This window comes from Salvelinus fontinalis, chromosome 6, assembly GCF_029448725.1.
Source record: "Salvelinus fontinalis isolate EN_2023a chromosome 6, ASM2944872v1, whole genome shotgun sequence".
Lineage (NCBI taxonomy): Eukaryota > Metazoa > Chordata > Actinopteri > Salmoniformes > Salmonidae > Salvelinus > Salvelinus fontinalis.
Genome location: NC_074670.1, coordinates 46948698 through 46965872, shown reverse-complemented (window position 1 = coordinate 46965872; position 17175 = coordinate 46948698). Strand labels below are relative to the sequence as shown.

The window sequence follows — 17175 nt, the reverse complement described above, 5'->3', positions numbered from 1 at the left end:
CACCGGATGTGCTACCTGTCCCAGACCTGCTGTTTTCAACTCTCTAGAGACAGCAGGAGCGGTAGAGGTACTCTGAATGATCGGCTATGAAAAGTCAACTGACATTTACTCCTGAGGTGCTGACCTGTTGCACCCTCGACAACTACTGTGATTATTATTATTTGACCATGCTGGTCATCCATGAACATTTGAACCTCTTGGCCATGTTCTGTTATAATCTCCACCTGGCACAGCCAGAAGAGGACTGGCCACCTCCCATAGCCTGGTTCCTCTAGGTTTCTTCCTAGGTTCTGGCCTTTCTAGGGATTTTTTCCTAGCCACCGTGCATCTACACCTGCATTGCTTGCTGTTTGGGTTTTAGGCTGGGTTTCTGTACAGCATTTGAGATATCAGCTGATGTAAGAAGGGCTTTACAAATACATTTGATTTGAATACGTAAGAGCAAACATGAATGAAAAGTATCTCTGAATTATACTGTAAATGTGTTGTCTCTTTGCTCCCTGTTTTTGTGAGACATTAACAATTGACTACTGCCACAACTAGAAAGCAGAGAAGTAGCCCATTACCACTAGATTGATCTGTTTTGGTACATTTATGTTAGGGTCATGTTTACATGCACACCATGAACAGATCAATACAGTGACATTTTTACTTTGTCATCATGAGTACCTCTGTTATATATATCAGCCACCACCAACACCCCTCCTATTAAACTAGTGGTTATTATGGTCTCATAACTAATATGCCTCATGTTGGTTCTTACCCAAGACATTGTGGCTCTCCCCAGATGGGCCATCCTTCCCTCCGCCCACCTGTCGTCATGGGAATGTCCATTCTCTAAGGTGCTGATCTTGAGTTGGCCCATCTGACTTTGGGGAATGATAGATGGGGTTTCACTTTACATTACAGTGCCCTTATTCCTGCATTGTTACACTGTACTCACCCTGTACTTAGGGTTACTGCTGTAATGGAAAGTGTTAAAGATAATTACAGCAGATAAATATTCGTATTAAGTCTGACCAAACTGATGACATGTAGCTGTGTAGTTGATTTTGGCTGGCTTGTTTTGAGTCGAGAAAAACACTTCTAAAAACAAAACTTGCTACTACTGTAGTACTGCTCAGATCATAACACACACAGCTAAAGTGAAAAGTTTGAAAGAGGGGATCAAAAATCAAACACAATGTAATTCACCCTTTTCCAGCTTCGAGATAAACAAAGTGTGAAATAGAAAGGGGGGACAGCGTGGGAGGTGACAGATGGGAAAATAGGGGGGAGGACAACAGAAGAAGGAATGGGAGGGAGGGGGTGGGGGGTGCATTAAAGGCTTGAATTACTTCAGATTTTTTTTCCTGAAAAGAAAGAAAGGGGGAGGGGGTGTGAGAGAAAAACTCAAACAAATGTTAAACTAAGGTTCAGCACTGAAGTGATTTGTGAACGGAAGCAGTTCCGACAGTCACTACTAGCAACAGGACTGCATATAAGACTGAAAACAAGCACAACAAAGAGAGAGAAAGGGGGAGAAGGAAGGCCATAGGGAGGAAGACAGAGAGAAGTGGAGAACTGAGAGAGTGAGAGAAAAAGTAAAAAAAAGTGGATCTGGTTGTGTTTGTTGTTCTAAGGCTTAACACCGATGTGATTTGTGAGGTGTAACTGAACCAGTTCCGACAGTCACTACTAGCAACAGGACTAGATTGCATCTAAGACCCAAAACAAGCACTACAAAGAGAGAGAAAGAGGGAGAAAGAGGGGAAAACAGGTTTGGCAAACCTGTGCCAGGCTATTGAAAAGAAACAACAAGCAAAAACAAGTCTCTTTTTCACTTAGTAAAATAACTGACCCATCTGTACAAAGTATGAAAGAGAGAAAGAAAACAGGTTTGAGACTTCAGGGGGTTTGTATGATGCTTTGAAGCTCTGCTTTCAGATATATTTAATGAATACATCCTTATCATTGAAAAAAATGTCAATAAATCAAACCGAAAAGTTAAGAGTCTGTTGATTTGAATGTTTATTGTATTTTACATAACACAGGAAATGTACATTTACATTTGAATCAGAACAGTAGCTGAATCAAAACACTTGATCTTGATTCAAAACTTTGTTAAAGAAAAAGTAATTTCCACACCAGTTATTGTTTGTCAATATAACTAAGCAACAGAAAAATCCCTTTAAATCTGTGTTAACTTTAAGGCCTTGTTCTCCATTGCTCGCATATGGTGAAATTATTTATGACGCATATATTTGTAAAACAATGTGTTAATCTAAACATTACATTCATATCTGTGATGTTACATATCAATAACACATTCATAATCAGATGCATTGAAACTTAACAAATAAAGCAATTAACAAAACATGACAACATGAACACATTACATATTAAGTTAATACAAAAGTTTGGATTTGGGGATTTTTTGTTTTGGTTTTAGTGATGTAATCTGGCTCGGTTGTTTTATTCTTTAACTTTCCTGTCACACCTCCTTTTTGAAGAAAAGTCAGAAGTGTCTGCTACTATATAATTTCCAAATATTACCTCAGAAATACATAAACAATCAGAAACAGAAGAAGCAGGAAATCCTTAACCCTTGTCTGGGGGGGTACTGAGGGATGGCATCTCAGTTTCATCAAGCCTACTGAGTACACCTGACACCACACCGCAAATGCCACACCACAGACACTAACTGCCAAGACGAGGTCTTGTTCCGGGGTCAACGCATTTGCAATGGTGAAACTGCCTCAAATGACTTCCATAACAAAATAACACACTGCTTTTATGGGCTAAGCCGGGGAAAAATGGGTGTGAGTATGTGGCGTAATTAAATCTCCATTTCCGTACTCTTTAAGTTACTTATTTTGGGGTGGAACAACCTTTCACCTCAACCTTGCTAATTTAGACATGAACTTTCACACAACCTCTAACTAAGAATGAGGGAGGCAGAGTTCCAGAATTCCACATTTTCCAAGTAGTTCAAACGCGCCGACCCCGCAGACATCACCTCTGAGCCAGGATTTAGAATGTTCCGCAATCAGCACCCCTGTCCACCTGTTCCAGCTATTGCACTGCTCTCCTCAAACCCCCTTCCTCAAAATCTTCTTCTGCTCTTCCTTCAGATAACTATTTAGCTAACGACACTGACCTACAGTATGTGTAATATAACAACCCCCCCCCAACCCTGGACTGCTATGTGTTCAGTGTGCAGGCTATTAATCAACGTCTATGGCTGGATTATAAATGTAGTAGGGTCGTTCCACCAATCAGGTGCCTTTTGAGTAGTGCAACTTAGTGAACAAAAAAACTTATTTCATCCATTTTAAGATTGTCGTAAAGAGCACATGTTCAACTTACTGACAAACATCCATCTCAAAAGAATGACTATAGTAAGTGCCTATTAAAGGAACAGGGTTGACAACTTCCTCTTATAAATCAGCCATAAATCACCCCGTGACAGGGGGAATGGACGCTTGTTGCGTGCAACAGGGAGGGGCAATTGTATGCAAGCTTCACAATAAAATAAATGACATTTTTTCCCTTCTAAATTGTCTCTCTCTATGGGCACCCTTTGCGGGGTCGGGTAAATGGACGGTTCCGTTTTTCAAGGGAAATGGAAAGAGGGCCTGTGTTGCGACTTCTGCTTTTCGACGTTAACTTTTCGACGTTAACACGGCGACAAGACATCGTAACCCCTCCACATTTACTGGACTGGTTCAACAGTCCAAAGAGGACCTCCCCCGACAGTTTTTTTCTTCTCACCAGGACCAGAAAGAAAGAAAACGCCACTCAGGTGTTTCTTTTAAGCCTATTACGTTAGATTCATCTATGGGTAACAGGGTTGACATGTTATGGTCAACCAGCTAAATTTCCCACAACAAAACACCAGAAAATGGCCAAAAAGAATAGAACCAGCTCATCCGTTTAATATATTAAATTTTTTTATAGTTTCACCAACTTGAACGAGAGATCAGTTCAGGCAACAGGGTTGACTTTTAAAATCAGGGACGGGTTTTTTTTGTAGCTTGACGACCCACACTAAAATATTCCGCTGCTCTGTCGTTCCCTACATACTTTAGTATGAGACTGCCATCACTGAAGTCGATTGTGGTGATGAGGGGCGTTGTAGTCATCAGCATTTGGATCGCCGCTAAATATTGGTCGCCAAGGTATTTTACTTAAAATTAAATCACTAATTACATGAAATAAATAAGAATCTTCAGAAATGACTTTTAAAAATGGCACTTCATTTAACAGGACAGGCTTTTAAAATGCAATATTTGTGCACTGCTTAAAATATCAAAGGGCACTCATTTTGTGGAACGACCCAGTTGAGTAGACTGCTGATACAACAACATAATAGATAGCAGGGTTGGGTTCAATTCAAATTGAATGCTGTCAATTCAGGAAGTTAACCAACATACCAATTCCATAATTTAACCAAGGGCCTCTATTTTTTTTAATGACTTCTCAATAAAATGAGAAGTAGAAGCTATTTATTGAAAACGTTTTTCAATTGTTTTATTTAAATCATTTCCTGAACCCTGGTAGATAGATACGACACCCATACCCTATTCTCGGCTAATCACTGAAGAGGATACCTTTTTGAAACTTGTATTCCTGAGATGGTCCCTAAAATTTAAGTGAGAAAAATTGAAAGGTAGTGAGATATGTTTTGATATAACATGAGTGTTTTTTCTTGCTGTGATGTACCTTTTAAGCTAACTAAACTAACCCTTGCCCCTAGTACAAAAAAAAACCCTGCACAAAGCATACACGTGCTAAACATGGGTTCTATTCAGAAGGGTCCAATGTTAGGAACAAACATTTAGACAGGACTAAAACACATATGCTTCTCTGTCATGCAGAATAGGGAATCGATTTAAACATTGCACCCTCCTGAACAAACCCCAGGTGCTTCTCCCACCTGACTTCCTGTCTAATTGAAGTGGGACAGGAAGTACCCCAGGTCGTAGCGTGGAGGACAGTGCAGGCCTAGCCCCTGGCAGAGGGCGAGGAGGCGCTGGCGAGCGTTGGCGGCGTTGTGGGCGTCTCTCACCCCGACATTACAGAAGGGCTCCTCGTACTCCCCAGAGATCAATTCATCCTCCTCAGCCAGCTCGTTCAGCCACAGCGCCCCGTCCTGGTGCAGTCCTCGCAGGCGCTCAGGGCTGGCTGTGCTTCTCAGGGCCTGGAGGTGCTGGGACACCACAACCATCACCCCAGCAAAGTGGCCTCTGGCTGGGAGCGCTGTGGCCGAGGGCAGGCACGGACGCACCCCACAGGACACCATGAAGGCGGCCATCAGGATGTCCACGCCGTACAGCTGGCGGATCCAGTCGCGCAAGTAGAAGCCGCCCATGCGGGCGTTGATCTCGATGAGCCTCGGGCCCACCTCTGTCATCTTCAGCTCAACGTTGAACACGCCGTCTTGTAGGCCGCAGCCCATGCAGGCGTGGTGCGCCGCGCGAATCAGCTGAGCGCGCTTGTCCGGCGCCAGCCCCGAGGGCATCTGGGAGGCCGTCTCGGTGAAAGCCGGGGCACGGGTGGGGCCATTGTCGGACACGAAAGCGCCCTCCAGTCGCCCCTCGAACAGAACCACATCCACGTCGTGCTCTGTGCCTCCCACGTACTCCATGAGGGTCATGGCGTTGCCCCAGCCCAGGCCAATGCCAGGGTAGTCTGTCTCCTCGCGGAGGTCCCCTCCAATCCTCTCAAAGTGTGCCAGGCTTTCCTCCAGAGAGCCCACCTTCCTCACGCCCACCGCCCCGGCCCCATACTCCAGCTTCATGACGGCAGGGAACCTCACCACCCCTACACTGGCCCCACCAGGCCCTCGCTCCCCCCCACTGGCTGCCTTCTCCAGATCCAGGGCGCTCTCCACATGGATACAGGGAACAGCATAGGAAGAAGGGGAGGGAGAAAGGAGGGGAGCGGAGGGCCGGAAAGTGCCGAAGGACAGTGAGAAGGACGAGGAGGCTGAGGCGGATGAAGAGGTAGGGGCGGTAGTGTCGGGTTTGCCCATTGCCTCATTGAAGAGATCCCCCCTGTCAAAATCGGCCATAGCTCTCATGCTATCTCCTTCCATGTTGACCATGCCGTTGACCATACCGTTCTGCTGTCTGCCTCTCCTCTCACCTTCTCTAAACTCAACCAGGCCATCCGCCTGACCGGAGGGTTGCTCAACACTGGTCAGGTTAGTCCCAGTAGACTTCAGTAAGCCCAGGAGGTGCCTGTGGGTGCGGCTCTTCTCCTTCGCAATGCGGATGGCCTCGGGGGGAGGCCCCCTGAGCCCCAGCCTATCACAGACCAGAGACGTCAGCACCACGCAGTCATCCCAGAAACACACGCAGCCATCAGGGCGGAGCCCAGAGGACAACAGCCAATCACAAATGCGGGAGCAGTGCTGGTCGTCACGGCGGTGGTCGGGCAGGTCTGGCAGGGGCAGGAAGTGGTCGACCAACTGGGAGGCGAAGTGGGTGGGGTCACAGTCCACCAGCAGGATCTGATTGGAGGGGAAGGAGTTGGTGAGTTCAGTTCAGCACATTAGCATAACTGGCTAACCAGTAACCATTAATGTGTCATTTAAATCAGACTTTGCAATGCAGTAAAATGCACTTCTAAAATAGTTGAAAAGTCTGTTGCGGCAATCTATTCACTTTCACTAGTTCCTTCCCCATGTAGACATTCACCTTGAGTTTGTACTTTTTGGCTGCTCCCCAAATGAACTTCTTACTGTGTCCTCCAGCTCCCACCACCAGCACAGTCTTCTCCTGCATCAGGTAGTACTGGGAGCGGAGGAGGGGGGTGAGGAGGAGGGTGCCCCTACTCCACCCCTCTATCCCACTGTCACGTCCCTCCAGCCCCATCCCTTGCTCCGGGAAGGAGGAGCGGAGACAGAGGGAGGGGTGGAGGCCAAGGACAACAGGGCTGATGATGTAACCATCCATGGTGAAGAGGAGGTCTACACCTATGAGAGAGGGAGTGGAATGGAGGTAGAGAGAGAGAGAGGAATGGAGGTAGAGAGAGAGAGACAGAGGGAGTGGAATGGAGGTAGAGAGTGAGAGGGAGTGGAATGGAGGTAGAGAGAGAGACAGAGGGAGTGGAATGGAGGTAGAGAGAGAGTGGAATGGAGGTAGAGAGAGAGTGGAATGGAGGTAGAGAGGGAGTGGAATGGAGGTAGAGAGTGAGTGGAATGGAGGTAGAGAGGGAGTGGAATGGAGGTAGAGAGGGAGTGGAATGGAGGTAGAGAGGGAGTGGAATGGAGGTAGAGAGGGAGTGGAATGGAGGTAGAGAGTGAGTGGAATGGAGGTAGAGAGTGAGTGGAATGGAGGTAGAGAGTGAGAGGGAGTGGAATGGAGGTAGAGAGTGAGAGGGAGTGGAATGGAGGTAGAGAGTGAGAGGGAGTGGAATGGAGGTAGAGAGTGAGAGGGAGTGGAATGGAGGTAGAGAGAGAGAGACAGAGGGAGTGGAATGGAGGTAGAGAGAGAGAGACAGAGGGAGTGGAATGGAGGTAGAGAGAGAGAGACAGAGGGAGTGGAATGGAGGTAGAGAGAGAGAGACAGAGGGAGTGGAATGGAGGTAGAGAGAGACAGAGGGAGTGGAATGGAGGTAGAGAGAGAGAGGGAGTGGAATGGAGGTAGAGAGAGAGAGAGTGGAATGGAGGTAGAGAGAGAGAGAGAGGGAGTGGAATGGAGGTAGAGAGAGAGAGAGAGGGAGTGGAATGGAGGTAGAGAGAGAGAGAGAGGGAGTGGAATGGAGGTAGAGAGCGAGAGAGGGAGTGGAATGGAGGTAGAGAGAGAGAGAGGGAGTGGAATGGAGGTAGAGAGAGAGGGAGTGGAATGGAGGTAGAGAGAGAGAGGGAGTGGAATGGAGGTAGAGAGAGAGAGGGAGTGGAATGGAGGTAGAGAGAGAGAGGGGGAGTAGACGGGTCAGACAGCAGCTCAGAGAGACATAGGAGTGTTGATAGTGAGACTTGTGATGGTATAAGTAGACCCATGTTTTCAGAGAGGCTTCGACATCAATCTGCAGTAATCTATATCAAGTCATAGATCAACTCAGACGGCTTCATGCTACATTAGAGGGAAAGCTTTGGCAGTGAGTCAACACACACACACACACACACACACACACACCTATCATGTCGGTCTGGGCGCCCGCTCCACCACGCAGTTCCGCGGACATGCTTGACTCTGTTTCCATGACAACACGAAGGCAGGACAGGGCGGTGTCCGTTGCTAAGCGATGGAGAGAAGTTGCCATGGTAGGGTCAGTGAAACCGCACTCTAATAGGGTGGTCTCCAAGGACTGAGAGAGGGAGTGGCTGTGAGAGAGAGGGGTGTCGGACACACCCACTCTACACACCAACTGAGGGAGGGATAGAGAGCGAGGGGGAGGGAAAGAAGAGAGAAGTTAGTGAAAAGGTAATGGATTTCAAACAAACATTGCAGTTAATGTTAATGGTCTTTTACAGGAATTTGTCCCACATTCCCAAGTTAGACATTTACAGAGCTATATATATATATATATATATATATATAGCTCTGTAAATACACACGTACATACATACATCTATATATACATATATATCTATCTACACGTATATCTCTATCTATACACACACACAAATACATATATATATATATACACACACGCTATAGGTTTACAGTATTGAGGGTCAATACAAATTGTGATGCACATAGTCAACATTTCATTTCTCTCTCCTACCTCGTCCTCTCTCGTTCTCTCTCTCTCTTTCGCTCACCTTGTAGAGGAGAGGCAGGTCCAGAGGTGAGCGACTTACGATGGCACACAGTCTGAAGGACAGGTCTGGAACCTGAGGCCTGCAGTCTGACACACACACACAACAACTACTTCTTCACTATGATAACACCAAGAGGATGTGGTAATGGCCGTAGTACATCACATTGTACTAGAGTCCTTTATAAGTCATGTGAGGATCACATTCAAATAATCATGAAAATAAGGTCCTTAAACCTCAAACTACCCCCATCTGTCCCAGACTCAAAGCCCTCACCGGTGTACTGTTCCCAGGTGCGGTCCTCTACCCGCGGCCCAGGCTTCAGTGGGGAGCAGTAGGCCTCCAGCAGCACTGCCTCTCCAGGGAGGAGCTGGGGCAGGAGATAACCTACCTTGGCCCAGACCTCATCCCTGTTGTTCCTGGACAGGTAGACAGGGGGTGAGGTTGCCTCGCCCACGAACGTCCCACCACTGCGCCTGAGCACCACCTATACACAAAGTGAAAGGAAAGCTTGAGGATGTGTGTACATTTACACAAAGGCTGACTAAAATATCCTCTAAGAAACAGGACATACACTCTCAGATCCCTTCATATCCTCAGACTCCAGGAAAGAGTCCACCTTGTTTCGGATGGAGTTCATCCCTCCCACCACCCCCTGTTCCAGGTGCACCACCTCCACCCCTCCTGTCCTGCCCTCCTCCAGCCCCATCTGTCCTGGGGGCAACAGTAAGGCCAGCGTCGGGGGGCAGTGGATCTTGGCCTTTTGCAGCAGAACCCTGGCGGTCAGAACATCCCCCCAGAATCGACACAGTGCGCCAGAACCTCCGCTTGGGCAGTCTGTCTCCCGGGTCACTTCCTCCTCAGCCCAAGGGTCACATGACAGGAAGTAGGTGACCTTGCGAGGGGGGTTGAAGTTGGAGAGGAAAGTGCGGCCTCCCAAGTCAAAGGTGACAGCCTTGTGGACCAGGAGGGAGGGGGAGGCGTGAGAGAGCCAGGACGGAGAAAGACACAGGAGAGCATCTCCTAGACAGAAGAAGAGAGAAATGGGTGGGGTAGAGAGAGACCGAGGGGGGTGGGGTGTGTGAAAGGGGTAAACAAGAGAGAGAAAGAGGGAGGGACAGAAGGAGCGGGTAATGGGGAAAGTGTGGTAGAGAGAAATTGGATTGGGGTAAGAGAGAGAGAGAGAGGAAGGGAGGGAAGAGAGATTCTTGACCGGTCACAGCTTTCCATGAAAATATAGAAAAAGGTCAAAAGTCATAGAAGCCTGTCAACTAAAGTGTAAAGTGTTTTGGTCTGTTATTGGTCATAACAGAGACAAAGCAGGAAGGAGAATGACTATTTATGTATAAATAGAATAATGAAGGGCAGTAACAATCTCATTAAATGTCAACCTGCACTAGTGATCTTTTCCCTCAACCTTTTGGCCATCAGTCTAAAATTAGAGCCATCACTGTTCGACTCAGACCTTCTCTCTCTAGGGGTGATTATGTTATTTGATAATGACACCAATGAATCCCATAAAAGGATTACCATTCCAACATTTATTTTCCTGGCGATCTGGCAAGACAAAGTGGAGGTCCATAGATGGTGAAGAAAGCCTTGTTCAAGCGAACACCATTATGGGAGGCACTAAGGAACACTTGGAAGACCTCTTGGAAAACACTTTGGCACATACTTTGAAAGGAGGGGTGTATGTTTTAACTATTGCTCTGGCCAAATAGGCTTTTACATTGAATTACTGTCAGGCTTCTACAGGTTAGCACAAACTGGTACAGGTTGGTATAAAGTACCAAAGTATAAATATAACGGAGTGATTTACAGCCTGTTTGTACACATCGGTTGTGTTTCCTGTCTGGCTGCGTTCTGCTAGCGTACCTGGGCTCCGTTGGCCTGCCTCCAACAGCAGAGAGAGGTAGGGGAGGGGGGATCCCAAAACACAGACACACAGCTCAGAGTGACTCATACCTAGAAGAGAAGGGAAACAGTACAACAGCCATTAGTGGCAAGGTCAAATTCCCCATGCATCAGTGCAGCCCTTCACTATGTAATAGAAAGTAGTTAATGAATGTTAGCCAGTACAAAAGTTAGGTCCAAAAACAACCATATAGGGGCCAGCAAATATGGCAGAAGGTCATCTTAGCTCATTGAAGGACCCACAACCTTATTTCTTACACCCCCAGAGTCCTCTGGCCCTTCCCCTCTTCAAACACTAAAAATGGGTAGGGGATAGGGGATAGGGGCTTGGGTCTTGCCTAGGGGTTGTTTTTGGACCAGGTAAGAGTAAACGGAAACACACCTGTTCACCTAGTAGCCCATTGACATATAGTACTAAACTCACTTGGTCTGGGTGACTCTGTGCAGGTTAAGATCCAGTGTTTGTGATAGGTTCACCTGGCCTGGGGGCTTAACTCAGGTGGTTCAAACATTCAGAGCGTTGCAGATAGAAAGGTAAGGTCATAGAGCAGCCACAATTCCCATGTCATAGGGATTGTAATAAACAGCGTCCAGTGTCTTTCTAGCCTGGTACATTTCTATCTGCGTCATCCTGTACGTTTCAGCCGGGTGATCGTAGCCCGGGTCTCACCCTGTGGCAGGTCCTGTGTTTCAGGCAGGTCGATCTCCCTCAGAGCCTCTTGCAGGGTCTGGAACAGAGCTACCTCCTGGTTGGAGGACCATACCCTCGGTCCCCCAGTAGCACATTCTCCTGGAGAGGAGGGGAGGCTGGGGACAACGGTGGTGGGGAGAGAGCTGAGAGAGAGCTGTGGGAGACAGGGTGTGTGGCGAGACATAACATAAATGTTAAGAGGATACATGTCGAGAGAAGGAGACAGAGAAAGAGAAGGGGTCGTCAAAGGGATTGTAAAATGAGGGAACAGATGGATGTTCAGGGAGAAAAGAGGGCAAAGAGGACAAAATGGTGATCCTGAGCCAGAATAATGAGCCATTATAGCTTACTACTGATTTATAAACTATCTACAAATAACTACTTATAAACCATTTACAAACACACCATTAACTGTTTTCCCTCGATGTAAAGCATGAATGTCTGCCCAAACACTGTCTGAGAGGAACATGAATGTCAGAGTGCCACTGATACTGTTAAACACATGCCACTGGCAGCTGTGTGTGTACATCAAACCCATGTAGTAAACACACCCATTCATTAACATACACACAAAGTTATGGATGTATTGACTTTAAACACACATTTATTCCAACAAAGCATTGATTGATATGATATGTCGACCAGCAAACTTTGTTAAATACTAAGATCTCTCTCTTCTGGTTATATGGGTATTAAGATAATCAAATCAGTTGTATCCTTGAGGGGGGAAAAAATTATGTTTAAAGTTCATATTCTTTTTTTTTTTTATACAGAAAATGATATCTTAGAATCTTTAAACGTGCATTGTAAAATTCTCCGTGGCTCCCTCTACTTCAATACCAGGTTGTGTGGGCGCTCAGATTAGATACGAGACAAACAAACCACATGCATTGTTATGCAAAACGATCACCTACACAGCGACGGCATTGTTTGGTGTGCAATCATGTGAGAACAATACACACGGTCCACTTGTTCTCTCCTTCAACTCTCGTCACCCTCTCTTTGTCCTCATTCCTCCTTCACCCCTCTCTCTCTCTCTGTTTGCCCATCACCAGACATGTTTATTTACATTTTTATTTTTTATTTTCTCTTCTATTGACCTAGACGCCTGAAGGGTTATAACTCTGTTTAATTCCCACCATCATATACTTGTAGAGCTCCAGTAGTTTGCTGCCTCCGAGTAATATCTTGTCAAAGAATGCCAAGGTTTTCAGTTTCACATACTGTATAAGACATTCAATGAAACTATAAATACTTATTGGCACCGCAGAAAACACAGCCCCCACCTCTCGCTCAGCATTACTTGCACTGTAACCTATGTAAATCAAACTTGGTACTCTAAATTTAACACGATACGCACAGACCCTCTGACACTTTCTCTCACACACAGACAACAGGCAGAACTGTAAAGGTTCCCGAGATTAACAGTCGCAGCTGCCCTTCCCTCCAATCTCTCCCTATTCCTCTCTACAGCCTCGCTTCATTTACACCTAGTCCTTCAGTCTCTGCCACCCTGTCTTAGTCCCTTTCATTTCCTCACTCTATCAGCGATTCCCTCACAGACATCACTGTCAAACATAAACATGTCTAACTTGTATTTCAACGCATTCATGTTGCACTCAATTGCATTTGCATGCTGAATACCGCAAAAACGATTCAAACATTTTCTAAAATGTAAAAAAAAAAAAAAATGCAGAGCAAGAAGAAGCAGACCTTTTATCATACAACAACTACCACGTTCCCACAATTATAGGAGAAACTTTGCAGAGAAGCTAAAGAACACTTCCTTAAAATAGAAACATTGAAAGCCTGCAGATATAAGCTCACATCAACGTCCATGCAACAACTCTCCTGATTAAACTCACCATAGTGTCTGTAGTGACCAAGTGGCAACCTGGAAATGACAGAAAGAGAAAGAAAGTGAGAGGGTAAGGTAAGAGAGGGAGGGAGGGAGGGAGCAAGCTGGAAAGGGCCAGGAGGAGGGGGCAGAAATAGGAAAAGTGGAGCAGACGGATAGCAGAGAAGAAGAGTACAAAGTAAGTAAGTAAAAACATAACATGTTATAAAACCTGTCTTTTTTCTTATGTAATATATTGTAAAAAGCCCACGTGAGCCTAATAAATCTAAGTGGCAGTATTATTAGTATGGTGACCTACAGGTTATTTATAAACAAACACATTGTGAGAGCCAAGGCACTTCCATAGACCTTGGTTATCACAGGAATAACAACCTGTTGTTCTGTTGTGATACCCTGCCATGCAAATGATGCTACGGATGTTACATCCCCAATTACATGTAAATACTTATTGGCGTAGTCTGCTAAATGGGCAAGTTCACTTTCCATCGTTCAATCCCTTTCCGTAATTGAAGAAAGTCAATTCAATAATCTCTGAAAGAACAAATGGTAAATCACTTGTACACCAAACACATTAATTATAGGCTACCCTTTTTCAACCCTGGTTAGGACTGTGGCGGTCATGACATTGTGTCAGCCGGTAAACGTCATGAAAATAACTGTCGGTCTCATGGTAATTGACTGTTAATTAACATAAACACGCCGAGCATCTCTGGGCTTCCACGCATAGCCAACAAGCCACTGATGCAGACCTTTGGAACATTTACATTAAAAAAAAGTCTAATAAAACCATTGAATATAGCCTACACTATCACAATAAATCCATTATTTATTTAAGGCAGGTCTGAAGAAACATTATGATATGAAGAAAATGTAGCCTATTTCAGAAGAACAAAATAGCATATTCGGAGTCGTCCTTATGTAATTTTATTGAACCTTTATTTAACTAGCCAAGTCAGTTAGGAACAAATTCTTATTTACAATGATGGCCTACCCTGGCAAACCCGGATGACGCTGGGCCAATTCCGACGCCATATGGGACTCCCAATCACAGCCGGATGTGATGCAGCCTGGATTCGAACCAGAGACCGCAGTGAAGCCTCTTGTACTGAGATGCAGTGCCTTAGACCGCTGCACACACTTCATCAGCCTCTCATTCACAATTTTACAAGCACTTAATAGTCTCATCCATCAGACTATTCTCAATTCAATCTGGTCTTTACATATAGCCTACTAATATACAGCGCCTTCCAAAAATAATTCACACCCCTTGAATTTTTCCACATTTTGTTGTGTTATAGCCTGAATTTAAAATGAATTCGATTAAGATCGTGTTCGTGGCCTACACACAATACTCCAGAATGTCAAAGTGAAATTATGTTTATAGAAATGTTTACAAATGAGAAGCTGAAATGTCTTGAGCACAGGAGGTTGGTGGCACCTTAATTGGAGAGAATGGGCATGTGGTAATGACTGGAGCGCAACCAGTGGAATGGTATCAAATACATCAATCACATGGTTTCCAGCTGTTTGAAGCCTTCCATTTTCCCCGTATCCGGACATTATTATGAGCTGTTCTGCCCTCAGAAGCCTCCACTGGTCTTGAGTCAATAAGTATTCAACCCCTTTGTTATGATGCCTAAATAACTTCAGGAGTAAAAATGTGCTTTACAAGTCACATAAGTTGCATGGATAAATGTGCAATAATAGTGTTTAACGTGATTTTATAATGACTACTTCATCTCTGCACCCCAAACATGAAATTATCTGTAAGGTCCCTCAGTCGAGCAGTGAATTTCAAACACAGATTCAACCGCAAAGACCAGAGATGTTTCCTAATGCCTCGCAAAGGGCACCTATTGGTAGATGGGTAAAAAAAAAGACACTGAATATCCCTTTGAGCATGGTGAAGTTATTAATTACACTTTGGATGGTGTATCAATACACCCAGTCACTACAGAGATACAGGCGTCCTTCCTAACTCAGTTGCCGGAGAGGAAGGAAACCGCTCAGGGATTTCACCATGAGGTCAATGGTTGACTTTAAAACAGTTAGCGAGTTTAATGGCTGTGATAGGAGAAAACTGAAGATGGATCAACAACATTGTAGTTACTCCACAGTACTAACGTAAACGACAGTGTGAAAAGGAAGTTTGTACATCACGTGTCAAACTCATTCCACGGCGGGCTGAGTGTCTCCGGGTTTTTGATCTTCCTTTATACTTGATTGATGAATTAAGGTCACTAATTAGTAAGGAACTCCCTTCCCCTGGTTGTCTAGGGCTTAATTGAAAGGCGAAACCGAAAACCAGCAGTCTAGGCCCTCCATGGAATGAGTTTGACACCCTTGCTGTACAGAATTCAAATATTCCAAAATATGCATCCTGTTTGCACTAAGGCACTAAATTAAAATACAAAGTGTAATGATTTGGGGGCAAATCCAACACAACACTGAGTACTGCTGAGTTTTTTTTTAGGATAAAAATAAATGGAATTGAGCTAAGCACAGGCAAAATCCTAGAGTAAAACCTGGTTCAGTCTGCTTTCCAAAAGACACTGGGCGACAAATTTACCTTTCAGCAGGACAATAACCTAAAACACAAGACCAAATATACACTGGAGTTGCTTACCAAGAAGACAGTGAATGTTCCTGAGTGGCATAGTTACAGTTTTGACTTAAATTGGCTTGAAGATCTCTGGCAAGACTTGAAAATGGCTGTCTAGCAATGATCAAAAGCAAACTTGACAGAGCTTGCAATATATTCAAAAGGAATTATGTGCAAATATTGTACAATCCAGGTGTTCAAAGCTCTTAGAGACTTACCCAGAAAGATATTTAACATCCTTATCATTTATCGCCCTCCAGGTTCCCTTGGAGAGTTCATCAATGAGCTTGACGCCCTGATAAGTTCCTTTCCTGAGGATGGCTCACCTCTCACAGTTCTGGGTGACTTTAACCTCCCCACGTCTACCTTTGACTCATTCCTCTCTGCCTCCTTCTTTCCACTCCTCTCCTCTTTTGACCTCACCCTCTCACCTTCCCCCCCTACTCACAAGGCAGGCAATACGCTTGACCTCATCTTTACTAGATGCTGTTCTTCCACTAATCTCATTGCAACTCCCCTCCAAGTCTCCGACCACTACCTTGTATCCTTTTCCCTCTCGCTCTCATCCAACACTTCCACACTGCCCCTACTCGGATGGTATCGCGCCGTCCCAACCTTCGCTCTCTCTCCCCCGCTACTCTCTCCTCTTCCATCCTATCATCTCTTCCCTCTGCTCAAACCTTCTCCAACCTATCTCCTGATTCTGCCTCCTCAACCCTCCTCTCCTCCCTTTCTGCATCCTTTGACTCTCTATGTCCCCTATCCTCCAGGCCGGCTCGGTCCTCCCCTCCTGCTCCGTGGCTCGACGACTCATTGCGAGCTCACAGAACAGGGCTCCGGGCAGCCGAGCGGAAATGGAGGAAAACTCGCCTCCCTGCGGACCTGGCATCCTTTCACTCCCTCCTCTCTACATTCTCCTCTTCTGTCTCTGCTGCTAAAGCCAATTTCTACCACTCTAAATTCCAAGCATCTGCCTCTAACCCTAGGAAGCTCTTTGCCACCTTCTCCTCCCTCCTGAATCCTCCTCCCCCTCCTCCCCCCTCCTCCCTCTCTGCTGATGACTTCGTCAACCATTTTGAAAAGAAGGTCGACGACATCCGATCCTCGTTTGCTAAGTCAAACGACACCGCTGGTTCTGCACACACTGCCCTACCCTGTGCTTTGACCTCTTTCTCCCCTCTCTCTCCAGATGAAATCTCGCGTCTTGTGACGGCCGGCCGCCCAACAACCTGCCCGCTTGACCCTATCCCCTCCTCTCTTCTCCAGACCATTTCCGGAGACCTTCTCCCTTACCTCACCTCGCTCATCAACTCATCCTTGACCGCTGGCTACGTCCCTTCCGTCTTCAAGAGAGCGAG

At 45.7% G+C, this 17175-nt stretch overlaps 1 protein-coding gene across 2 annotated transcripts; it reads right to left on the bottom strand.

Annotated features, from left to right (window-relative positions):
• Window positions 1–1992: 1992 nt before the first annotated feature.
• On the bottom strand, window positions 1993–16603 carry LOC129857930 (carnosine synthase 1-like). Of its 2 annotated transcripts, XM_055926633.1 has the most exons (9): window positions 13223–16603; window positions 11337–11511; window positions 10628–10717; window positions 9327–9775; window positions 9029–9239; window positions 8756–8841; window positions 8127–8358; window positions 6684–6961; window positions 1993–6496 (listed from the first exon to the last, which is right to left on the bottom strand). In XM_055926633.1, exons 1-9 carry the CDS (start codon window positions 13409–13411, stop codon window positions 4931–4933), a joined length of 3276 nt encoding a protein of 1091 aa, XP_055782608.1. In that variant the 5' UTR covers window positions 13412–16603; the 3' UTR covers window positions 1993–4930. The 2 variants fall into 2 exon arrangements, with proteins under 2 accessions (XP_055782608.1, XP_055782609.1); XM_055926634.1 differs by lacking the exon at window positions 13223–16603 and having other exon boundaries at window positions 11091–11429.
• Window positions 16604–17175: the final 572 nt, after the last annotated feature.